The sequence below is a fragment of the Rhyacophila brunnea genome, unplaced genomic scaffold (genome assembly GCF_057557595.1).
Source record: "Rhyacophila brunnea isolate RB1 unplaced genomic scaffold, BYU_Rbru_1.0 scaffold_4, whole genome shotgun sequence".
NCBI lineage: Eukaryota > Metazoa > Arthropoda > Insecta > Trichoptera > Rhyacophilidae > Rhyacophila > Rhyacophila brunnea.
This window is the reverse complement of record NW_028233068.1, coordinates 38,111,555-38,139,494: the sequence shown is the minus strand read 5'-3', so window position 1 is coordinate 38,139,494 and position 27,940 is coordinate 38,111,555. Positions and strand designations below refer to the sequence as shown.

The window sequence follows — 27,940 nt, the reverse complement described above, 5'->3', positions numbered from 1 at the left end:
AAAATAATAAACAAAACAAATTTACTTCAAAGGTAAATTTATAGTTATTTAAAAAACAAAACTGTTGTAGGGTAAGGGTGCAAATAAAACTATACATTTTAGGACAACAAAAATAAGTTTATTTCAACTCTTGGTTATCTAGCTGCTACAAGAAAAAATATGAAACGTCTAACTCTCAACTATTACAACACATAATAAAAAAACTCAATGTGCGCACTCGTGTGCACCCTGCAGCCCAAGAGTGCGCAGGAGGGTGTACACCAGTGCACACACAGTATATGATGGGATAATCAGTGGCAAAGATCACAAATAAAATCCCCAGATCCCAAATAACCAGTGCATCTCTCGTGCCACCATTCTTGGCATATTTTGCACTGAATCCAGTTTTCCACCATTGGCTCCTTAAATATTTCTCCGCAAGCTGGGCATATCCAGATCTTCTTATTTGGAGCAAGCTGTGGTTTTTTTTACCATTTTATTTAAATGCGCAGGCTTCTTCTTCGGCTTAGTATTTCTAATTGCTTCATCTTCTAATTTATGTTTGTATGGAGAACTGCTTAGAATCTCCGATTTCGATGTAACTCTCGGAACAGATGACTTTGGTAAAGGAGAAAGGTTTACGAGAGTAACGTAAGAAGTTGACGGTATGGCCGGTTGGGCTGATGACTCAGTCAAAGCTGTAGACACCATTCTTCTCGCCTGCTCCAAAAGTTCAGTTTCTATTGGAAGAAGTGATCTCTTCATCACTGCAGTCTCTTGAAGTGAGTCCAGTAATACAGTGGCAGTAAAAATGGGTGGAGTAGTGTGTTGAATAGGCTGTACCAAATTGTTTTCTGGTACTAGAGGCCTCTCTGTCATACAGCTAGCCAGAAATTGATCATCCGAGAAAAGGTTATTGTTAAATGGACAGATTCCTGTCACCCTGAACCCTTCGGCAGCATTAGTCATCATAGCTGCTCTGGTATATGCAGGTGTAAATATTGTTGCAATTTGATGAGCTGTGATCACTCTCCCTGGATGATTTCTCAACCAATTTTCACATTCAACGGCATAAATTTTTTTTAGTGGGGCGAAAAAGCATCTGTCCAGCGGTTGGAGTTTGTGGCTGCTGTGTGGGGGGATCGATAGGAGTAATATGTTGTTTTCACGACAAAAGCTAACAGCGGTCAAAGCGCAATGGGTAGAATGGTTGTCTAGAATCAGTAGGACTGGATGTTCTTTAGTTGGCTTCTCATGGTCCTTGAAATGCGAAAGCCAGGTATATAAACAGTTGGGTAGTTATAAAGCTGCTATCCGAAATCATACCAATTGACGTGGTGGTGCTCCTACTAGAAGATCGGGATTCATTCGTTTGCGCTTGAATATGAAAGCGGGTGGAACAAAACGTCCACCAGCACTCATTGCACATACAAAGTCACATTCTGTCCTCTTTCAGGGCTCGAAATTTTGTTTACGCACCGCTTGCCTTTAGTCAACAAGAAAAGAATTTAAACTAGAAAATCCTGACTCATCCATATTGTAGATGTTATGCGGAGGAAACTTGTATTTGTCAAGTAATTCTGCCACGTTTCTGTAGAATCGAGGTTTATTGAAACCCATGGCTCTGGCTAAGCTGGTTGATGTGGGTTGCCTTAGTGATAAGGTAGGATGCCTTTTCAGATATCCCCTAAGCCAGTCTTTTCTAGCCAGTTTAGTGTCCTTACGAAATTGGTGAAAAATATTTATTTTTTCTGGAAATTCATAGGCTAAAGATCTCAAGTTCTTAGCTGTTATTCCAAAAAACATTCCGTCTAGAAGTTGGACGTCATCGAATAGCTCCTTTTCCATGTCAACGCTAAAAGTGCATTTGAACCCACCCAGGGATTGTGGTATGTTTTTTTGGTGAAGTCTCTTTCTTAGGGTTGACTCTGCCATCCCCAATAACTTCGCGACGTATCTCTGACTCTTTCCTTCTTGTAGGAGTCTTCTGGCTTCCTCCATGATATTAGGATCAACATTCTTCCTCTCTTCTCGGACATTCTGAAATCAAAATAGTAAACAATAATAACAGTAGCAATTAACGTATCGTGCAAGAGTGCGGGCCTACTCTTGCACATTTCATCCTAGCGCACTCATGCACAGCAGGCGAATATATCGTCAAAAACATACTACTACCGCCATCTAGGGAACACTATCAAACTTTTGTCGTGTGACAGCTAATTAAGTAAATTTGAAATAGAAATTATAATACAAGAACACTCTATTGCATTGGACCTCCATGTGAGAGAGTTTCCAGAACAGTATATAACTGATGAACAGATATTATAATGAATAACTAATGAACAGATATTTTAACCAATAAGCAAAAAAACGATTTTGTTACCTGGAATCGTAATAATCGCCTAGATACACACAGCTCGCGACGGCGACTGTCAACACTTGACTCTAGTATCTAGCGACTGAATTTATCAGCTAACGTCAAATGTGGCAAGTTTAAATCGAATGCGTACTCTTGCACACTACGCGCTCTTGTACCACCCTACCCTAATTAACACCAAATACCGGTGCAACCCTCAAATCCTGGTTTGCTTATCAATGGTTCAGCCACAAATATAGATACGCTGCAACATGGAACGTTGTATACAGTGAAACCTCGATTCTACAATTTTCAAGGGACCCTAACAAAAGAACGATAAATGCGGGATAAGTATATAAATTTTTTTTTTCGACGTATTGAATTATTTTAAGTTTCTCAGCTAGAGTTCTAGTTTTCTTCATGGGGGCCATTTTAGTTGCGACTTATAAAAATTCGGCCTGTGCAAAGTGGAAACAAACAACGCGACTAAACGGTCAGACGAGATTAAGCGTCGATCGATCTGTGCAAACAAAGCATAATAAAAAGTATCATAAACAATTCTATGAAAGCGAAATGAAAAATATTCTAAAAAAAACGGTCAATCGGGATAATATTTGTGACGGGGCCATAATGTTTCCAAACAAAGGATCATAAAAAATATCATAAACAAATTCTATATAAGCGAAATGAAAAATATTCAACAAGAATGGTCAATCGGGATAATATTTGTGACGGGACCATAATATTTAGACGATAGATTGAGGAAAACGATAAATCAGGGAACGGTTAATACGAGATTATTTAACATTGTTCTATTAGGTGTTTGGCGGGACTTTCAAAAATGAACGATCCATGCAGGAAAACGATTTATGCGAGACCGGTAGATCGGAGTTCCACTGTATTATATCAATAGCCATGTTCCATATATATTCAAATTTTAATCGCATACTGTTAAATATCATCAGTATTTCTGCAAATCAACGCAGTCTGCATTATGGTGACATTCACATAAGTAAGTCCTGTGTTATATAATTTGTATATAGACTTACACTATGTCAAACCTCAATAACTCAAATAAAATTAACTATTTTCTCTATATTTCAACATCGCTATTTACCCACCTAACATTAATATGTAGATATTATAATATTATTATCCCCATGTGTTAATACAAAATATTTCTAGTCATTATTCTAAAAGATAAGAGAAAAGAAACGAATATTTATAATTTAAAATATATTGTAAGTATAGAATAGAAGTATAATATTATATGTTATTAACATTGTGAATATGAACATAACTTGTTGTAGGTAATAAAATGCAACAGTATTGGGGAAAACACGCTCGTTCTAAAGTAGATGCTCATGCAGTTTTTATCAATAATAGCAATTCAATTAACTGTCATTCAAAATGCTTTTAAATTTTTAAAGCGTAAAGTTAAGATAGGTTTAAGTATAAGGTTGTATTTATAATTTTGTACTCTATTATTATTAAAAATGCTCTGTGGTTGATCCTGAAGAAATTATCGGAATATTGTGTATACTCATATTATAATAATGTAAAAAGAAACATTCCTATATAAATACATACTTCAGCAATACAATGTTATTATTAATATTTAAAAATAGCAGTTTCTGATCCGTACGAAAAACATGATTTATTTTACGAACTGGATCGTTGCCAGTACCTACGATAGAAAGGTTAAATAATTTTATTGTCTTGTCTGGTATATCAAATTATATTCAAATTATTCAGAGGCATCTAGTGACAGAATACAAAAGATGCATGATAATTTACATTTTAAAAAGAATAATATTTTTTTAATTCAAAGATAAACTTTTATAACATGTGCGTTTGTTGAACACTTACATAACGTAAAAACGATACATATTTATTTATTTTATCTGACGTGCTGTTTCGCAGTACATATTATAGTCCACTCAGACTGAGATGAGGCATTAAGATACATCTGCACATTTTATAAAAGTAAAATATATATAAAGTAGAGCCTCGGTTATCTGGACCTCAATTATTCGGATTTCCGATTATCCAGATAACTTTTTGATCATCAGTTTCGTATAATTATAAGAAAAAGAATGAGAATTTTAAATATTTGCTTATCCGGATTTATCGTTATCCGGACTACCTTCATCCCCAATTACTTAGTCTGGATAATCGAGGTTCTACTGTAGAAAAAATAGTTTAAAAAAATTATCTATAAAACACAAAGTGATTAATTTGTAAAGCATGTTTGATATTTATTTGTGTAAAGTTATGTCTAAATACTGAAAAATATCAAGGTGCAGCAATGTAGAGTTTGGAAAATGCCAATTAAAAAACTGTTATGGAAAATTATAGGGAGGACTAGTTCGACAATATATGGGGAAGGAATATTTGGAAACACCTACAGTATGATTACATATTGGAATTGCCATGTATTAGTTGAGGCACGGTCTAAAAAGATCGTTGCTAGGCGATGCGCGGATTGCGGGTCGCGGGTGCAAATGACGCCTGTTAAACGAAATATTATTTGTCATATAAATCCAACATACGTCCATTTTATGTTCTGTTTATTGTTCTATTAGTAACAATAATAATATATTCATTGACATGTTTTCTTTTTAAAGTAAATGGGTAACGTTTTTAGTCATCTTTACACGATTTTAGAATTAATTGACCCGTCGCCATCACGCAGCAAAGTGACGTGTTTCTGGCTCGACATTCTCTCACTGAATGCGAGCGAGTCCAAAATTTCGTCGCGCCTACAGTTGAAAATTATTTGGCGTTTCACTGATGCGTCACCTTAAAGATATATCATTTTTATAACAGCTATAATAATATGTAATAAACTGTTCATTGAAAGTTTGTACACTACTCTAGGGTAGTTGGTAAGATTGTTTTAGTTTAAATGAAAACTGATGGTGAAGATTATTATCTGATGTTATCATTCCTATTTAAAACTTTCGTCTGAAACTAATATCACAACTTATTTTTATGTATTATGTAAGGCAGCATGTAAATTTTGGATATGTATAATAATATGTAACAGTTTATTATTGTTTTAGTTAATTTAATTATTTCATTATATCAAATGATTAAGTTTTATATTATTGATAGGTATTTGGTTTTATCGGTTCTTCTCAAGGAGTTCATTTAAAAAGAGACTGCCAGGTAAAGTGAATGAGCATAGTGCTTATAGAGCATCCGCTTTGACCAGTTGTTGAATTAGGTGCTCAAAACCAAGTTAATAATAATTGGACTAAAGAATGATGATTTGAGTAAGTCTTGCCAGAATGAAACTGATATAAGCACAGCAAAGAAACCAAAGAAACATTAATACTCAGAGAAAAATTTTATGGAACCTAAACTTAGTTTCCTGGAATGAAAAATCAGATTCAATGCGGTCAATAGTTCCATGTGTTTTGCATATTATGTATTTAGATATAGGAAACTGTTATTGTGATGGACAACTAGAGATGCTGATTAATTGAACTATTGTGTTGTTTGTCATTGTTGGCAAGCGGATAAAATGTTTTGTTTTTATTAATTAAGAGGTTAATTTATCTAATGTAACTCATACATGATTGCAGGGCTCGAAATGGACAAGGACCGCACCGGAGCGCCGTTCCGTTTCGTGAAATCGGTAAAATTATCGCTCTGTCTCGTGGAAAAAATATGTTGATCGTCTGAACTAGATAAGCCTTTTAATACACTTATTTTTATAAAATACACATAAATTTAGATAACTTTCTAAATATCTTCAGAAAATTGTCGAGCGCTCCGGTTCGTAATCTTTTCCATTTCGAGCGCTGCATGATTGCATACAAACGTAATTAACGTGAATCATAAGTCTAATACATATTAATTTTATTTGATTTTATATCATCTTGCCATAATGTATTCGCTTTGCTCCTGTCCGTTTATTAAATTGCTAAAAAAATGTTTTATGGAGCGGTTGTTGTTATCAAAATGCCAATTTAAAAACATCCATTTTGAAAATATGTTCTTTTATAAACTTTAAAGTTAAATTGAGAATTTTATTATATATTATCTTAAATGCTCCTACCCGAATTAAACAAATCAAACCAACCATGGTGCACAAATTAAAATTAACAATATTCTGGTTTCCACTAAATTGTATAAGTAGTACCGTAAATGTTTGGAAGATTAATAATCAATTATTTATAATTTAAAGAAACTATTTACTGAATACTACAAAATATCAACCAACAATTTGTATTATTGTATTAATTATTATAAGTTTTGTACATAAGTCATAATAATATAAAGTATTTCTTATAGACTATAATTTAATTATATATTCTGTAAAATATTTGTTATGTGGGATCGGAAAATCGCCTCATATTTTTGTAACAATAGAATATCTACAAGAACACGATGTCAAAAATAGTTTCATTCCCTGTTCTTGTTGGCTGCCTGCCTTCACTGATAAATTAAATGAATATAATTTATTTAAAAACATTGTTCATTTTATATTCTTTAATATTTTTCCACCACTGCCATCTGTTATCTAAACAAAATAACTTGTCTATTAATAGTATTATAAAAATTTTGTCGGAAAGGTGGAACGCTACCTACTGATTACCGGTTATGTGTAAATTCATCATCTCTATAACACCAAGATGAAAAAATTACGCATTGTTCGTGGAGCATTGCAAGAAATAATGTTCCTTCAAGAATGAAAACCTAACCTAAACAAATAAATAATCCAGTATATCGGCTATTTTCAAAATTTGTGTGCCGCTGGCTTCCTGTAAACCGACAAGTAATGTTTTAGGCAAGCTTAAAACATCATAACAAAGTTAATTTATATCTGATATAACAAACTGAATAGGATATCCCTATCAAATATTTTTTTTAGCGTTTATTTCAGTACATTTTTAGGATACTCAATTTTGTTTACCTACCTCTCTATACATTTTACCATTGAATGATATTTTATTCTTAAAAAACCTCAAACATGTCTCTGATTCACTGAGAGAAGTAATACTAATCACAATATGTAGTGAATTATGAAAATGTGTTGGTTAGTGAAATAGCAACTGGCTGTTAGCTCAACCTGATTTAAATAATAATATGTATAAAAAATAGTGACAGTTTTCCATGAAACAAATGAGGTGATCGTTTCATCAGAATAACATATTATGGAATTTTATAAAGATGTATATTTTTTAATCTTAATAATGTAAATAATCCCAACAACATAACTAATTATTGCTGTATTTCCAACACTCATTGACAGTTTATCGCATTTATCTCCAAACAATTTTGTTTTTTTAATATTATATGGATCTAAAAACATTTGCAATCGGACATAATTTGTGTTTATAATTATTAAAATATACCAAAAAGTTATGTGAAGTGTACCATAATACAACAGTAAGAATTATTTATGAGTGATAGTTATAAAAATATTTGGATATACAATCCAGCATTCCATGAAGAGATTGTAAGTGATAGGGAAGATGCATTTATTTAGGCATTCATTATTATGTGTTACCTGTAAAATGATACTGTGTTCTGTACTCTTAATTTTATTATTGACAAAGAATCCTCATGTTCAATGTAACTAAAATGTAAATAAATTATTGAAAATTGATAATAAGAAGTATTCTGATGTTTTACTCATGACTGTATTGACCCGAGCCCATTGATGTATGTATAATCTTATAGAAAACTTCAATATTTCCTTTACCAACGACAGGAAAGCAAAGCAAACTATATATTATGTAGCTGTCTCTTCTACAGATGTCCCCAAGGCTGTATTTACCATATGGCTAAAGAGGATATAATCCAGGGCCCCCTTTTAGGTAATCAAGCAGGACTGTATTGACTCCATATGGAGTGAGTTCTTAATAAGTTGGCAAAAGCTCTCAGAATATTTTCTCTCTTCTTGGCAACATCTGTTAACTGTTTTAATAGCCTTGTTCATTGAATTTTTATTTTGCAGTCCAGCACTTCCTCCGCTGCTTCTTCATAGGTTCAAAAAAACAAATGTCAAGCAACGTTCCCTCTAATTTTTCTATTGTGTGTGCGGATCATCAATGCATCTAAGCAGTGGCGTAACTAGGGTTGGTGTCACCCGTCAGTGACGGGCCGTAAATGCCTCGATAGCCTCCGAATTTCATAAATTGGTCGAAATGAAACAACATCACTCTCCATAACTTTATTAATCCATACTTTAATTATTCTTCAAATCAACCTTTCTTAACAGATGACCTGCTTCTCCAAGCTTCTCCAAGCATTACTGAAGCTCTGTCTGATGTAAATTCATTTTATTGTCACTATAAAAGTTTTTTACGGCTGAAAAAATACTGTTGCTATCACAAGTACACAATTTTATTATTCCCGCAAAAATAGTCTTGTAATTCATCCCATATCGATATTTTTGTGTGAGGACTGTGCGGGGGATGAAAACATGTGTGTGGACACATTTTCTTACAGGGAACATTGATGTCAAGTGGTTGGGTGATGTCTAATGAATTTGTTGGAAGAAAAACGAATCTAATATTATTTTGCTCACATAATTCTATAATTATTGATCCAAGTGAAAAGTTATGAAGTGGCAACTCTAATAATTGGAGAACCAAACCGAAAACCGGCTACAATGGATTAGGACTAATAATTTTATTATAGTCGTAATATTATCCGTATTAATAAGGTACCTATGTGAGTTTCACTGGGAAACCACCATTCTATCTTTGGCTATAAAATGTGCTCATGATAAAAATAAGATTACTCCTGGATTAAGGAGTATCGATTATATTGAAATTCTATTAATTGTTTTGGATATCCATCTACCAACGTTTGGTTATAATGCAGATTTTGTTTACAAGTAATTTTTAAATATGATTTTCCCACTGATTATCTTTTTAAACACATTAAAACTAATAAATTAAGCAGAATAGGTAAATAATGGTATCGCTACGATATCTGTACCTCAGAGGTTAATTTATTGTCCAATGTCATTTTTAATAACTTTACGGTAAACTCAAGACATTAATTGTCAAAATATATTTTTATATACCTACCGTTTTCTTTTTAAGTAGTATTTTTTGCATTTGGGTAGGTATGTTGAGAATTATTATTGTTTATATTTTTCGTGATTTCGGCAGTCGGGATTTCGGCATTCGGAATTTAGGCTTTCAGACTTTCGGTCTTCGGGATTTTGGCTTTCGAGATTTCGTCCGATACCCACTTCTAGATAATCATTAAAATACTATATTATGTTTTATATCTAACAGTATTATACGGGGAATGGAACAAAGTCTTCTTCAAATCACAGTGTGGCCATAATCCAACAAGAATATCATCCAATCTAATATAAAAGTATGCTACAATCCAAAAGTACAACCCTGCAATTAGTGTTACCCCCTGCTTAGTTTCAAAATTTGGTACAAGTCGGTTATGGGTACGCCAGCTAGGAATTCTAAAATCCAATAATTTATTTTGATTATATTTTGGGTAAGCATAACAATTAGGTATATTAGTGGCAATATTATATGAGATTACTTATTGAATTGATCAGATAGGTTAATCGCTTTATACGCAGCATCATGAAAAGTCACATTTGTCTTGCAATGGGATACCATGAAAAGTGCAGAGTTGCGAGTGATATTGATGGGAACGAGAAAATTAATACTTACTAATATTACTACTAGTATATATATAATATGACAGATTGTAAATGGAGAAGTAAATAGAAATGCTTTAACTTTAAAGAAATAATCACTTTTTGAGTGGATAAGGTTTGCATTGATACCAAGCCCAGAATAAATGTGTTAGAAATTTCTTTTGATTATCATTATGATTACCTACCTGATCTGTGCCGGAAGGTTTTATAAGGCGGTAAGTGAGAGGCCGTGAATTTTTTAGCAAAAATAAACCTTTTTTTTTTTTTTTTTGAAATATATTGAAAGTTTATCATTAACACTTACCAATCATAATAAACTATATATCTCATTATTCCAGTATTCTTCCGAACTAAAATTATTCAGAACAACCGCCTGAGACTGGCATTCTGTCTTCAAAGACAGGTGAATAAGTTCGCGTTTTTTGTATGGCCGGCATTGTACGCCCGGCTATATCCGCGAACTAGTTCGCTTTGGCAGAGAAATACAAAAATTGAAGAAATTTATTATGGACTCGAATCGTCTCCATTATTATCTATGAGAACTCCAAATAATAGATACTGGTATATCCGAGAATACTTAAAACAATTAATGATACATACAATGTAAGTAATACTCCTGACGTTTTCGAATGATCTTGAAAATCTCATAATAAAACCAAGCATTTTGACAACTCTAGTACCGGTGTCAAGAATATAGTGATTGAAGATCATACACGGCATATTTTACAGACATTCATAAGTTGCTCCTAATGATGAAATAATTATAACACTTCCAAACCTCAGTATAGTCCTAAATAAAATAGTGCCTGCTCACAGTTCACATGTTTTAATATTTAAGCAATGACAAAGATTATCGATACACAAAATATTGAAGTGACAAGATGCTAGCGACCAATACGTTGCGCACAACGCTCAACGCTGCGCCGAACGCTGCCACTCAGGATGTACACTTACACCCATATCACGTCGAATAAAATTTACAAAAACCTCATATTTCATGTACATACAATGAAAAAAAATGCAGCTTTATATTTATTTAAGTTTGTATTTACCAGGAATTTATTTTTGCCATTTTATAATATAGTTTATCTTTTATTTTGGTTAAGAATTTCGAAAATCTATTTAAAGAGAAAATCAGACAGTTTAAAGGCTCTGGCACACAGAGCATACACACGATTGCTTCATCCCCGCTACACACAGGGCGATCAATCGCAGCGATACGGTTGTACAAAATCGACCACGCGACCTGTGCAATGGCAGAAAATAATACACATGTGCCCACTAGGAAACTACCACGATATTGGATCGCTCACAAAAGTATCACGATTGTGTGACTTTCTCATATCTCTGACCGCCACAACGATCGTTCTGTGTGCCAGAGCCTTTAATGTTATTTCGAATTTACTAGGTTTACAACCAGTGGCGGCCGGTGATTTTTTGGAATGTAATTTTTGAGTGTGCGCTGGAAACTTACCTTATTGAAAAATGAAATCAATTCGGCGTTGTTTTTGATTTGACAAAACGTTATTGACATTTGGGAAATTCCCTGTATATTTTATATTTTTAATAAAACATGTTGCGAGTTACTTAAGGGGGGACATGCTCGTCGAAGGTCAAAATTGAGTTTTTATTGTATTTTCAAACCATGATCCTGGACACTCCTTAAACGTTGTAGATAATCTATTTATATAATTTTGAAGCCTTATTATCCTTTATAGTTATTTTAAACATTTGATGACTGCATAAAGTATTTTTGTTACATAAAATAGTATTCTTTTAAACCTCTCGCTCTAATGTTTTAGAATATAGTCATATTTCGGTACATAACTGTGCAGTGGTGTTAAGATTTTTTACGTTTATTAATTTTTAAACGCATTTATGAAACCATTTGTATAATTTATTACGAGATAATTTTTGTAAAATATTCACGATAAAAAATTATATTGATAATCTCTGTGATCCCAAATTTGACAAGAATTAGGCATTTTATTATTCAAAAAATCGGCAAGATTAACACATTTGAAGATGATTCTAAAGATAAATATTATAAGCTATGTCTTTGACCATTCAAGTGTGATAAACATCTTATGAATAATGATTGCTTTATAATAATTATTGACCTAAGAATAAGGTAGTGTTTTTTTGAAATACGCCATTTCTTTTGTCATTCCCCAGTGGTTAAGCTACAACATACGGCCGTAGCCATAAATTGACAAACTATAATTGAAGTAGGGAGTAAAATGATATTGACGCGCGTGTTTATCTATAATCGGTAATCTCTTATTTTTTTTTTTTTTTTTGACCATGTCCGAACCTGATAGGATCATATGGGCCTCCACGGAGTGGAGGTTTGTATTGACAGATTTTTGTTTTTTTACGAGAAATGGATGTCAGCCACTTGTTCAACCTATTAGGTCCATACCCCCTGACACACACAAATTGAAAAACAATATGTGTACTTGCCAGACCCAGGATTCGAACCTGGGACCCACGGCTTTATAGTCCAACGCTTATGCCGCGCGGCCACCGTGGGCTTATATTGTCCGGCAACTTGATCTTGGCTACGTGGCAAAACTGTGAACTACAATCGAACTTCCGGTTTCAAATTAGGAACGCCCCTAAATTATTCATTACATTTTTGACATTTGCATTGGACGCATCTATCTATTACGTAATTTGAAGCTTATTATATTCAAAAGATGTCCAAAACTATACGAAGTGATGTTCGAAATATTATTAGTAAACTTTTGATGTACTGTGAAGAAGAAAAAGAGTCGCATTTAAAAGGCGAGCCTATACAATACTTAAACAAACCCATATCACGGGTGGCGGCCATGTCTGGTATGTCAAAATTCAGTGTTGTAATACTAGAAATATTTCCCCAAATACTGGAAATTATGTTTGTTTATTATATAGTTGTGTGTATCGTAATACGAGTATGTTTTATTCATATTTTTAGACGTATAATAATAAAGTATAAATGGTCATTTAAGTACACTGGCAGTGTAATAATAAATTGGCAAGAAGAATATTTTCAAGAATCAACATTATTGTAATTAAATCAATTATTACCGAGATGTAAAATTTACAAAAATGCTTAAAATTATAAAGATACTTACAGGAAGTGTATCATTAATTTACAGGAATATCCCCAAGGACAGTTTCGAGAATTAAGAAAGAAATGGCTACAGCGAGTGCCTCCTCTTCAAAAATCGTAACGCCTGGAAAAAAACACCGTGGAAAAAATAAGATTGCATTGAACAGTATGGACTTATGTACCATACGTCAAAAAGTGCAGGAGTTTTATACTATCCGCAAACAAGTTCCGACGCTACGAACCTTACTAGTTTCTTTAAGAGAGTGCATGGACTTTCAAGGAAGCAAAGAATTTTTACGGCGATGGTTACATAAGCTAGGGTTTAAATTTAAAAAAAGCCTTTTTAAAAGAAATGTTATCATAGAGAGACACGACATAGTTGCGTGGAGAGGTAGATATCTCAACACTATGCGAAATAATCGACTTGGTGAAAATCGTCCTGTGTTCTATGTAGATGAAACATACGTGCACGCATCCTATGTTATGAATAAATGTTGGCATAGTGATGATATTAGAGGAGTTTTGAAACCGGAATCCGCTGGTCCTCGATTATGCATAATACATGCTGGGAGTGAAAATGGGTTTATTAATAATGGATTGGTAGTATTTAAATCTAAATCAAAATCTGGAGACTACCATGACGATATGAATACAACTAATTTTAAACAATGGGTGGAAACACGCCTTGTTCCAAACATTCCCACAAATTCTATAATAGTTATCGATAATGCCCCTTACCATAGCGTTAAAATAAATAAACCGCCAACTATGGCCAATAAAAAAAGCGTTATGAAAGAATGGCTGAAAGAAAATAATATTATATTCGAAGAAAATATGGTTAAAACTAAATTAAAAGAAATAATTGATAGAAATAAACCACCACCAAAGTATTTATTCGACGAGCTGATCAAAGAAAAAGGCTCAAGAGTAGTTCGTCTACCACCATACCACTGTGATCTTAACCCAATAGAATTTATGTGGTCACTTGTGAAAAGAAAAATTGCAAGTTATAATGTTGATTGCCGAGCAGCTGACATACATAGGCTAACAGAAGATGCTTTTGGAACGATAACACCGGTCGATTGGAAAAAACAATGTGAACACACAATACATTTGGAAGAGGATTATATGATAAAAGATAGATGTTGTGAGATTATGAGTGACCAAAGTTTAGTTTTTAGTGTCAATTTTGATAGCAGTAGTGAAAGTGAATAAATTAGTATCGAGTGATGATGAAGCCAATATGTCTGGTGTAGAATACCTCACATGATGATTGGTTTGATCAATTTTTAATGTCGTGTCCTTGGAAATGTACTTTTAAAAGTTGTGTTGACGACCTTACATATGATGTTATCAATTATTTTAATCTTATTTGTATTTACGGTTAGTTAATTAGTTGTACTCTTGTATTTTTAAACCGATAAGTAGGTACATATTGTTTTAAAGTTTATAATGTTAGGTGGATATAATTTAATTTATAGAAAATTATTTTCACAGTAGGTATGTGTTTCTTCAACAATTTTACTAAAAATACGATATAAAAGACGTCATTTGTAAATTATAAAAAAATGTGATTAGGTCATCAATATAATATTGAATATGTTATATCTTTCACTTCTACTTATTTAGTCATAATTTGTGTTATCCTAATTATTTAATTCATAAATACCTGCAGCAATATTATCAGTTAATGTGGATTCAATGATAGATTTCCTTACAAATTCAATAATTACGCTGTATTAATTAACCTAATATAATAGTAATGAGGTAAATTATTTTTCTATTGATACTTATCAAACAATAATTAGATTTATAAATTAATTACTTACTGAGAATAGAATTGTTATAAATTAAAAACCTAATTTCGCGGGATTTGTTTTCTCAAAAAATTACAACACTGAGAAATATTCTATAAGTGACACGAGCGACTTCCTGTTGTCGCCTAAATAATGTTGTCGTACAGTAGTAGATAAATACCTCTTACTTTTAACGTAAGCCATCTTATTCTATATAAGTACATTATCTTTAGCAATTTGTAAACTATATGAATAATGATTATTATGAAACTGCACTTTGTGAAATAGTATTAAGATTTATCAGCTTATCCCTAGAATCCATGAATTAATAATTTTCTATGAGCCGTATGTATGAGATTCCCCGATTCTTTATAAGCTATTTAACCGATTTTCCACCATATAGCGTATAGCACTGTTTGTGACGTAAGCAATCTAACATCACACGTCATTCAAAATGGCTGCTTCATCTGTCACTTTAATAATGGATTCCGTACAGCAAACACGTATATTAACAGCTATGCAGCAGACATTTGTAGAGGAAAGAAATAGACGATCGCAACTGCCAAAAAGATACATACGGGACATGGAGGATCCATACTCCAGATACGGGGCAATCGAATTTAGGCAAAAGTTCCGTTTCACAAAGGACGTTGTGAGAAACGCGATATACCCGATGGTGAAAAGTGACTTGCATAAAGTCACACTAACGGGCTTACCCATTGCGCCAGAGGTTCAACTTCTTCTCACCTTGAGATATTACACCACTAGAAGGATTCAGGTAAGCCACATTGGGAAATAATATTACATACCTTGGTACCTAGCTATATAATTTATTTATGAAAGAGTTAAGTTTGAGGGAAGTATCATAAACATGATAATAGAGTTAAAATGATATAATACGATTTTATGTAAAGGGTTGATTGGGATCATTGGTTACATGTAAGTTGTACGTATGCAGTTCATCGTGGGACACTTATTGGTGCGCCGCAGTACGTGAAACATGAGTTCGTATAACATTTTGTCAAATGACGAGTTCTTTGTTGAACATTTCACCGTGGAATACATTTGTACGTATCTTACAAAATTCGGCGATAGTTTTCAAATAGTATTGTTCCAATTAGATTAACCCTAACCTAACCTAACCTAGTAAAGACATCTCCACATGTTGTACCATACGTACAAATATACTCATCAGTGAAATGTTCAACGAAGAACTCATTTGATTAAATGTTACACAAACTCATGTTTCACGTATTGCGGCGCACGAATAAGTGTCCTGCGGTGAACTGTTTACGTACAAATTTCCGGATACGGGGATCATTAATTATTAGATCTTTTGTTTTTGATAAAAACACATAGGTATTGACGCTTTCAATTTTGGTACCTACGTTTTCAGTAAACGATGCCTGTTTTTATCTACCGTCATCACTAATTCAAAATAAAAATTTTCTTTTCAGTCTGTATATGGGGACATCGGGAGGGTTCACCAGTCCACAATTTTCAGGACAATACAGCGAGTGTCGGCTTCTCTGGCTCAGCAGTACAAAAAATTTATAAAATTTGATGTATCTGATAAAATTGCCAGAGATTTCAGTTGATGGGGAATTTTCCTGGGGTTGCTGGCTGCATTGATTGCACGCACATCAAAATTAAGAACCCTGGTGGTGAACAAGGAGAAGTGTTTCGGAACCGAAAAAGATTTTTCTCCCTTAACGTTCAGGTAGTCTTACTATTTACTAAATACTGTAAAAATGATATCTACTTAATTCAAACTAACCGCAGAATACTCCAGACATGATACTGTATTGCAATGTGGTATATCCAGGGGCGGCTCTTCCTTAAGGTACCTAGGGGACAGACCCCGGTCCCCTCATCATTCTATAGTCAATATTCAATGTCAATGTCAAGTCAATGAATATTCATGTTATACGTTCCTACCATAATACATTGATTTTGTATAAATTAAGTATATATTTTTTTGTACCGTTTGCCCATCCTTGATTCTTGTTTCTTGGCCCAACCCTAATGCTCTATGTGTGTTTTGGCTCTACCTACATAGTTCAATACAACGATACTTCTGGGGTCCAAATTAGGTGGCCCCTTTAAAATCAAAGCAATGTTTATATTATGAGATGCTATAAGCGATTGCCAGTTATGATTCTGAAAATTCATAAGGAAGCTGAATAATACGTACATCTGTAGGCTGCTTTGCACGTGCGATGCACGTTTTACCCACATGTACGCTGGACCGGGGACACCGTAGCAAATACCTGGACGGCAATTTCTGAATGAAGCTGTGCAAAACACGTCACCGAACCGCTTCAACTGAAGCACGTAAAATTTTTAGTTTTACAGGAGATATTGTGTGTACAGAGCTTCGAGTGAAACGGATACACGGCATATAAGTGCGAGTGAGAAAGCATTCAACATGCTTATACCTCATGTCCATGCGTTAGAGTAAGATAGAAAGTAAACATGTTGTGACGGACCTCTTGTCAATTTCATGGAAATTAAATAACATTTTTATCCATTTTGGTAAAGACTTCATATTTAATCAGTACTTACCGTTAATTTTGCATTATTAAACCATTCATTGTTGAAGTACGCAGCCAATTGGACATAGTTATGCAGAAAGTAGCCAGTCCACAAAAAATAAAAAAATGAGATTTGATATAGTTCAGATGCGAGAAGGTTTTCTCTACATTCTGCTGAAAATAACCAAGCCGAAAAAAAATATTCTTGAAATAAAATACTATTTACAATTTGACATTTTACATTTTTACATACATTTTTAATAATCATGTTGTTACTAAAGTGCTATTATCTCAGCTCGACATTATTGTGGACTGGCTACATTCTGCATAACTACGTTCAATTAATCTTTAAACAAGCTAGTTACGTCTCAAATATAACAATATTACAACACGGAAATTCCGTTGTATTTTGCAAACTAACATGTGTGTTTGTGTAGTACAAAATCACAATAAATATTTAAATGAGGATTTAAACACAAAATAACACTTTAAACAGTAATAGTTATGTAAAAGACAAAACACAATAGATGTACATACAGCTTTCTACAATATTACGTTGACATTAGATCTGACGTTTACCGTCAGCGCCTCTAGCGGCAACGCATGTACCTAGCTCAACTCACCCGCAGTAGACAGCGGCGGTTGACTTTTAGTATGCTACAGTGTAGTAGGTTTGCGTAATGTTTGCGCAACTGGTCACTTGTGCTTCATAATGCTTTATTCAGGAATTGCTGTCCTGGTCTTGCATAAGTGTGAGTGGGTAAAAGTGGGCGTATTATTATTATAATATATTATGAAGTTATCTTTTCGGTCGGCTGTAAATTCATATCCCTTAACCCACCGGTTTAGTTTATTTTATTAGTTAGTTTTCCAGTAAGATCAAGTATGATCAAATATGTTATCTATCTCCTTAAGTTTTAAAATATATTTGTTAATACATACTATAATAATTTATAATATCTTGAATAATAATAGCAAAGGGTATGTGCTATTTCAGTTGATTAAATCAATATTAACTTGTATTGCCCACTTAAATATTAATTGTAAAGTACTAGTTGTGGATAGTTTAATTTCACGTTGGTAAAATAATTTTAGGTATTATGATGAATGAGGTGGTTTATTTATTGAAATATAAGTTCAGTACATTAACATTTGAAGACAAACTAGAAGTGAAACGATTAGGACCTCACCAACCAGTCACCAACAGATTTAGTTATAGTGTATGAACTAATCAAAACAAAAAAAAGCATTTAACTCAGAACGGTTTACCAAAAAAACATGGTTGACGGCGAGTGTATCCTTGAAAAGACTATTTTGTTTTCCTTGTAGCAATAAGATTCTTTCGAACGCAGGAGGCATATGAAGATGAAGTAATAGCTATAAAAGATGTTTTCTACGGTTTGATAAATATTGATTAGGTACCTAGATTAGGTACTTATTAGATATTTCACGCCATCTGCCCCACTTACTAAAAGATGCTAGAGCTGCCACTGGGTATATCGTTTAAAAATTACATAGGTACTGTCCGACAAGAAGATCTAGGCAATAACCGGAAGTCGCTAGTGCGGTTAAACGTAGGAAGAGCTTGTTAGTTCACAGTTTTAACACGTAGCCAAGAAGATCTTGTTGAACAGTAATGTGACATAGACAAGACCTTAATACAAAATTCATTACAAATAATGATTTTAAAATGCAATATGTGATTGGCTATTCAAAGCATACTGTCTCGATTACCCGATCAAAATTATTAAACTGACATGTTTTTTTTAGATTGTCGGCGGTCCTAGGCTAGAGATTTTTGACATTGTTGTTTGCTGGCCAGGTAGCTACCACGACAGCTACATAGTTGGTAATAGTAGGGTGAAGCAACGGTTTGAAAAAGAGCTTTTATCTGGTGCCCTTCTTGGTGACGCAGGTTACCCATGCTTACCATATTTGTTCACTCTGCTTGCAAACCCTGTTTCGCGTGCTGAAATAAGGTACAACAGAGCACAAGTCACAATGACAAATTCTGTTGAACGGCTTTTCGGGGTTTGGAAGATATAGTTTGCGTGTTTGGCCAGAGGCATCTGTACGAAAAAGTCAACAACAATTAACATCATAACAGAATTTTTAACGGATGAAGATATTGTGCCGGAGGAGCCCAGGTTGCCACATGGAGGAAGGGAATTGCTGCTCGTAGAGCATTAATCACTCGCCACTTTAGATAAGTTTTAGTTTTAAGTATTTTTTTATAAAATTAATCCAATGCAATTAAATACTTACCGCCAACTTGTGTATCGTTCCTTATAAGTTTTTGTTTTAAATATTTTTTATAAAATTGTTCTTGTAATTGAATATTTACTGTCGTATCTTAGTTTTTGTTTTAAATATTTTTTATAAAATTTTCATTGTAATTGAATATTTACCGCCAACTATATTAAGTGTTTTTCATAAACGTATGCCAATGTAAATGAATACTTCTTACCGCCAATTGTGTATCTTTTAAATGTTTTATGCCAATGTAAATACTTCTTACCACCAAAAATGTTTTTTATAAAATTGTGCTTGTAATTAAATATTTACAGTGGTCTATAAAATTCTTTTAGTTTTTTTTTTATATAAGTATATAATATAATATAAACATTGTGTTATAATTGCTAAATAACAATTTTATTGTCCCATGGTAGACAAATGATAAAAGAAACTGCATTATGTTATTTATTGAATTCTCATATCGTCGTTAAGATATGAAAACCTCGTATCGAAAAATGTTCAGGATGAAAAAACACTTACTCAAAATTTTCTTTATGAACAAGATCAAAGTTGTTTTGGAAGATGATTAATTAGTCAAGTGGGGCATTTTGTACAGTTTGGGTTTGGTTTGTGGCTTATAGATTTAGCAGTATTTAACTTAGAAAATGAGTTACGAGTTTTTGTTACTCCAATGTAAGATTTTTATTGAGTTACGAGGTTTCAATGTTTATAATAAATATAGTTATATTTTATTATCTTTGAAAAGAAAACACATTTTGGACATTTGATTTATTTAATAATCTTTAAAAAGGAGATGGAAAAAAATAATGAAACAATAAAATAATAATTCAAATTAAAAACTTATATTAACCATGCCGGGAGTTTTAGTATGGCTGTGCATATTATACCAAATATAATACCAAATATAATATTGAACCAAATATTTCACAAAACGTCTGATCTGTCAACTGTGCCCATATTTTTATTGTAATCTTGAATACTTTCCGGTTTTATTATTGGTTCGTTTCGGTATGTAGTTTTGCCTGTATCGGTGAGTAGAGCAGGATGAACAGTGGTCAGCATGGACACCTCTCTTTTATCTTTCCAGATTTGTGCCGAAATAGTATCCGTGTGATATGCTTTCATTTCCCCCTTCTTTAATTTTTCGGTGTGCTTTGGAAATCCCTTTCGGTTTCTTCTTACGGTACCACAAGCATTTGTTTTCCGGTCATGTAGTTTTTGGAATAAAGTTGGACTAGTGTACCAATTGTCTACATACAACGTATGTCCCTGATCCAAATATGGTTCCATGAGTCATAACCACACTTCCTGAAATACCTATATGTGGATGTCTTACATATTCCATTGTTTTCCCGGTATACACGATAAAATTAAGAACATATCACGAAACAGTCACATATTAAAAAAATTTTATGCCAAAATGGCTGGCTTTCAATGGAATGTACTGACGAAATGACAAATTGCCTTTCAACAGAAAACTTTCATCAATACACACATTCATGTAAGGATACGTACTCTGCACGAATATTTTTTTGAAATGTTCTACAAGGAATCTAATTTTAAATATCCTGTCCCCACTTGTTTGCTGCGTATTGTCACAGAAGTGAAGCATGCGAAGAATAAGTTGAAATCTGTTATGGGACATTGTGTCTGAATATATGGATGAGTGTAATAAAATGTCTGTAGACCAGTGATCCTGTATTTTATTCCTGGATTTACAGGCCATTAAAAGATATAATGCAAGAAAGACGTGTAATTTTCCTACTGTTACATCTATCCATTGTTTGTCTCCAGGTCAATTCATTAGAATGACTCTTTACGAATAGGTACTACTTATTAGTTTCATCGGTAATGAAACTCATGAGCGTGTTCGTCATAAACACTTTAAAAAAAATCCGATTCTCTAATTCCAACATTTTCTGTATCCGCTCCTGACCTTGAGCTATCAAACGAGTTAATTTTGGGAACAAAATCATCCGTTTCCCATTCGAAAACTGGTGCAGGTTCATCAACTGTTGCAGGTTCATCAACTGTTCGAGGTTCATCAACAGTGGTAATGAAGACATCTTGTTCCTCGTCATCAAAATCAGCATCAAAATGACTGTCATCAGACTCAACAGTGAAGCCATCCCTGTCCATCAAATCGTCGATCAGTTGAGCATTTTCAGATGTACCTTGTTCTCCTTCCATTTTGGTCGTAGAAGATCAAAAAGTTTATAAATATATAAGTTTATAATATCCCAGAAACTTTACTTATTATATAAACAATAGTCAACAATAGTGAGAACACTATAAGAATACAATAAGTAATAAATTAAGAAATAATAATTTATCAAAAGTCTATAAGTAATGATTATAAAACTGTCATAAAAGAAATAAACTATAAAGTCACAATATTCCAGTATTCCACCCGTAAAATAAAGTTAGGTTAGCAATGCAAATATCACGAGACAACTGACTGATATTGTAAACACGTGTGTGTCAACCCTGCTGAGCGACACATATCGGTAACGAGATGAAGCTATTTTAAAACAGAAAAATGTTTGCGCAAATACGAAAATATTACACCATGATTCCAAGAGATGTCGCTGTGTATACAATATGTTTGAATTATTAAAATAATTGTCATTGGATAGTAAAAATAGGTGTCAAAGTGGACCGCATACGGTCATTTGCTATTGCCGGCACTGCACCCACGGAATTGTAGACCGTATATATACGGTTGTGGCATCTAACCAGTTAAGTAAGATTGTTCGATATACGAGTTTGTAATTTTCGTCAATATCTCAGTAACTATAAATAAATATCACATACGAGTATGACACCTTAATAGCTCATCAAATTGGCTATAAAATAAATACAAAAAAACCCAATAACGTAAAATTTGAAGTTACGAGGTTTCATATCTTAATGACGATATGCTGAAATTAAGGGGGGACATGCTCAGCGTAGGTCAAAAAGGAGCTTTTGTTCTATTTTCAAAGCATGATCCTGGACATACCTTAAACGTTGTAGATAATCTATTTATATAATTTTGAAGCTTTATTATCCTTTATATTTATTTTAAACATTTTATGACTGCATAAAGTATTTTTATTACATAAAATAGTATTCTTTTAAACTTCTCGCTCTAATGTTTTAGAATATAGTCATATTTCAGTACATAACTGTGCAGTGGTGTTAAGATTTTTTAAATTTATTAATTTTTAAACGCATTTATAAAACCATTAGTATAATTTATGACGAGATAATTTTAGTAAAATATTTACGATAAAAAATTATATTGATAATCTCTGTGATCCCAAATTTGAATTTATAATTATAAATCGGCAGTGCAGTTGTCACCTTGCATTTATTGCATCGAGCTCTGCTAACCGACACTGCAGTTCTGCATCGCCAATCTGCATCTGAAATAATATAATATACGTATTATTTATTAGCGATGGATGGACCAGTTTTTAGATCTAGGTATGTTTTGAATTCTTTGTAAATGTTCAAGTACAAAATAATAATGAAACCAGTGGTAGTAATTAGGGATGGCCTAAAGCATGACACCGACCTCACGAGACCGGCTTAATAAAACATTCCACGTATCTCTTTGATTAGCTGACACCGTTTTTATTCCAGATAAAGTCCTATCCTAGTGTATCGAATCTGATAAACACTAGGCGTAGAAGGAATTAAACAGGTAAACTAATTGAGTAAAAGGGAAGAATGAAATTTAATTAAGTTACTAATAACTATATAAATTAAAGTATTATTATGTATATAAATATGTACTTAGCTAATAGTAATAATTATGTCAATTATTATTATGTATGGAAAGTATGCACGGATTGCGTCAAACGGAAATGAACGAAAGCATAGGTTATCGGTTAATCATTATAATTAACTAACCGTAATGAATAGTTTGTGCGCGACATTGCACGCTATGCAATCTACATGTTTATTTTAATATGGATTGAAATTTGAATAAAATTTCATTACCCGTTGCGCATGCTCCATGTCCTCATGCCGCAGCGTCCGTTTGCGGTCCTCGTACGCATGCCGCAGCTTCCGTTCGCGGTCCTCGTCCGCATGCCGCTGCGTCCGTTCGTGGTTCTCGTTGGAAAGGTGCAGCATCTGCTCATGCTGCACGCTCAAGAAGTCCCTCTGATATGAAATAATATTATGTCATTATTTGTGAACAATTCATACATAATGTACTCTCATAATGTTGATTATTCAAAGAGAGGCATCCGGCGCGCCGCTTTTAAAGCAGAAAACTTTTTTATAATATATATTAATAATTAATATGTGATGACTTGGCCAATAATTATTTTTAAAATATAATTACTATGCTACGTACATGCTTCTATTATTTCATTTTTCAATGCTAACGATTTAAAGTCAAAGCAGACAAGACATTTTTGAAGACAGTATGCCTGAAGTCAAGTTTGAAAGGATTGAGTAAGCCTATAAATTAATATGGATTGAAATTTTAATTAAGATTCATTACCACTAGTGCGTTCTGCTCGTCTAAATGCTGCAGGGCTCATGTGTGCTGTTCCCGGACGAATTGTTCTGTCAGGGTCGAAATGTTATTCTGAAACAATAACATATTTCTGATTACATTTTGTGCATTCAACTGCCCACCATTATGTACTCATTTACATTAATTATTTTATCGCTCAATAAAAACTGTTTATAAACTAAAATATACAAAATTAAACTAAAGTAAATATATAAATAGATCATACTGTCAAATCATGGCCTGCCCGCCTTGCCTGGGTGCGAATAACCGACTGCCGAATTTGAGCACTTCCCCGCTGCGCTCGCAATCGAGGATACAATCGGCGAGCAGATGGTGATGCCAATGGGGCAGCAGTTGGAGGTGTTTGAATATGAATTGATGTTGTATCTCCCTCGGTGTGCTGTATTGTATTGCATTGTATGGAGGAATATGCTTGCGGAGATGCTGGTCTAGAGGGAATGGGACGACTGGACTCCGGACAATTGGACGCCGCACTGTCGTAGACACGTATACAGAACATAGACGAGGTATTTTAATCAGTTTCTATCTACTACTTAGTAGTTTTAATTCATTTTACACTTAACATAATGTATTCTTTATTGCGGATTGAGAATTACCATGCCTAAGGCTTTATATAAAATAAAAAACTCTTTTTTCGTTGGAACTTAAACATATGCACGATTAAATCATTATTTACGTCTGCATATTTACATTCTCACCAACTATTAAATCATAATATTATAATCATTTAAATATAAATAATAATACTAAATATATTTTTTAACATACCTATAAGTACCTAATGTCTATTTATTTTCGAATTCCGTGGCATCCAGTTGTCCCGGTGCCAAATTATCCTAGACCCGGTCTAGATGTGTCAGAGGTGTCAAGTGGTTGTAAAATTATTTCCATTTGGGAGCCATGTGGAAGCTCGCTCAATGTGTGAAGTGAATGTATTTGGAGTGGTGATTCTCTATGTGTATCTGTTTGATGTGTGTGAACTTGTGATGGTGTACGGCTGTCGAGTGGTGTAGAATGTAGTGTTTGCAAATGCGCCCCATCAGAATCTGCGTTATTAGACCACTCTACTCGCAAATGATCCGCTACTGATGAAAACGCAGCGGGGTTGTTGGCTGATCTGGAAGCCAAGGGTGGACCACCACCAATTCTCATTATGCTGGCTCGTTCTGCCGTATCAGCCTTCCTCTGGAGGGCTCTCATGCTATTCCAGCATGATTTGAGCATCGTGGCAGTTCGCTAGAATAAATATGTGTTCATTGATTTATTATATGGTTCTAAAAATAGACAATCTAATGAATAAAGCAGTTTATAACCAATCGTTATTCATGGAGATTCAATTATAATGAAATATTAATTTTCCAGAAATGCGGTAGGTAGCAAAATTATTTTGATCATCACTGATTTCAAAAAATCTTACCGACATTGTATTATATTTCTTACCCATTATAAATTTAGAAAATAATGAATTCTATTGTTTTTAGTTTAACAGCCATTTTACATACGAGATTGCTAAATATGATACTAAACATAATTTGAGCGTGAATAGTAAGCTGCAGCGTCTATAATAACAAGCCATAATTCAAATCTGTAATTGCTCTCTACTCAGAGCAATATGATGTCATTTTACCCGGTCGGCGCACGATATTCTGGAATTTACGCATGGCGATAACGATTAGCACTGTTTAAGTTGTTTGATAATGGCTTCAGTTAATCCTTTCTATGCCGCAATTAGTTAATTGATAGTAATTAACATAAGAATCGGTGTAATTAAGGCGTCCAAAGACGCTCTGGGCACTTAACCGGTTAATACTAAGCTTTGGATTCATTTTAAGTAAACTAAATATATTGCCGGGCACAAACGATTTCAGTGAAGATGACGTATACGGTGCATAGTGCCTGTATTATCGCCGATAGGCAAAATGGGCACATCGGTTTATGGTTTGCATTACAATAAGTGAGCGATAATATTAAAAACCTATGAAGAAAAAATATGATTTACGATGTTTCATAGCAATGCAAGCAGTGCAGTGCACTTGTATGATGTTAGACAAGCTGCCGCTGTTTACAACATAGAATGACGATATTAGAGTTAGAGTAGGAAAGTTACAACAATAGGTAATGTTGCTGAAGTGAATGCAAAGCGTGTTGGTATTTCTTTCAGTTGGAATCTCTGGAATTGGCAAATAATCTCGGATCGGGTATGTGTACAGCCAACTGACACCATGCAGCGTTTTGTAAGTCATAAAATCATTCCACCATTAAGAGTAGACAGGCAAGATTGTATTTAAAAAAAAATGTGCTAGTATAGTGCCATCTCTGTATAGCAGTGGCGAAGGGTGGACGTAGGCTGTGGAGATCCGACATAAAAAGTGCACACTAAATTTTATCAGTCATACTGATTTGTTTTCATTGGACTAAGAATACAGATTACAGATAGTTAGTATTGGTAAGTTTTTAAAATTCAATTAAACCCTACCTAAAGCAAACTATAATAGATATTAAGCCCAGTAGCACGTTGAAAACCGTCTCGACTGGGATAATAATCATAAATCAAAACTGAGCGCAAGTTGCAACTTTTTTATGTGCGTATAGGCAAGCAAAAATGAATGACGAAGTGCGAAATTTAAAGATTATACCTGCGCGCCGCATGTTATGTTGGGTGAAAATAGTTGCATGTGCCTATAGCTGTTTTTTTCAAACTAAAATGACGCATTACACCAATGTGCGGAGCTCCATTTGACAAAGTCACATCGACACGTTGTAGATGAGGCGAATTTAGATTTGCGAGCCGGCTTAGATAAAAAATTTTCTTCTATTTAACATCTAAAATTATGGCATTAAATCATACATACGTAACGTTAGATATTTTATAGGTAAGTATATAGAAAAATATTTTTTATCTATTACGGTTTGGTTAGTAGGGTTTAATCAAATTTTAAAAACCATCTGCAATTTTCATTTTTGGTTCAATGAGAACAAATGAATATGACTGACAATGTTTAGTGTGACAGCCTACCTCCATCCTTCGCTACTGCTGTATTATTACGACAAACTTTGTTTATTATTATTTGGTTTTACAGTTCATTTTTGCATATGCCTCATTCCTCCATTATTTATATAGCAGCTGAAGCTTAGCCAGGCTTCATGAACTGATTAAGTGATAAGATAAAAGTATTCTAAAAATCTAAATGATTCAATAAATTTTTTGAAGAACATCAATCACATCCGACGACCTATGGTAACCTCAAATAATTCAAATTCAACATGCTCCACGCTGTCATTGCGCCCGAGCTAACCTCCCGAACAAAATTTTCGTCTTAGTCAAGTTAATATTGAAATACGGATCAACTATTTTTGACAACGATTACGAGAAAAAATATTATTGTATTAATAATACCTACTTTCATTTTTCGTCCGACTTTGGCCTTTAGCCTTGACTTCAAGAATGAATAGTAATACTAGAATGTTCCAAGAAAATTAATTCCGAATTATTGCATTGACATTTTTGACAGTTCTCAAAAGTTAGTGAAAACTGAAATGAAAGGAAAATATAATTTAACTCTTAGCAAAGACGAGTCGGGATAAAAGTAATTATGTGAACATATCGAAGAAATTATTGATAAATAATACACATGCGTTTTCCATGGCAGATATAAATAGAAAATGAATATACCCACATTATAATATAACTAGGTATTGATTCTGACAAAAAAAATCTTGTATTTACACCGGCT

The 27,940-nt window shown here is 33.6% G+C and overlaps 1 protein-coding gene across 4 annotated transcripts; it reads right to left on the bottom strand.

Annotated features, from left to right (window-relative positions):
• Positions 1-100: 100 nt before the first annotated feature.
• LOC147067335 (uncharacterized) lies at positions 101-27,940 on the bottom strand. 4 transcript variants are annotated; one of them, XM_085954356.1, is made up of 6 exons: positions 27,608-27,937; positions 24,412-25,442; positions 24,171-24,257; positions 23,660-23,824; positions 23,018-23,079; positions 101-2,019 (listed from the first exon to the last, which is right to left on the bottom strand). In XM_085954356.1, exons 4-6 carry the CDS (start codon positions 23,792-23,794, stop codon positions 1,896-1,898), a joined length of 321 nt encoding a protein of 106 aa, XP_085810482.1. In that variant the 5' UTR covers positions 23,795-23,824; positions 24,171-24,257; positions 24,412-25,442; positions 27,608-27,937; the 3' UTR covers positions 101-1,895. The 4 variants fall into 4 exon arrangements, 3 of the variants coding, with proteins under 3 accessions (XP_085810482.1, XP_085810483.1, XP_085810484.1); XM_085954357.1 differs by lacking the exons at positions 24,412-25,442; positions 27,608-27,937 and having other exon boundaries at positions 24,171-24,387; XR_015071504.1 differs by lacking the exons at positions 101-2,019; positions 23,018-23,079; positions 23,660-23,824 and having other exon boundaries at positions 27,608-27,738; positions 27,884-27,940.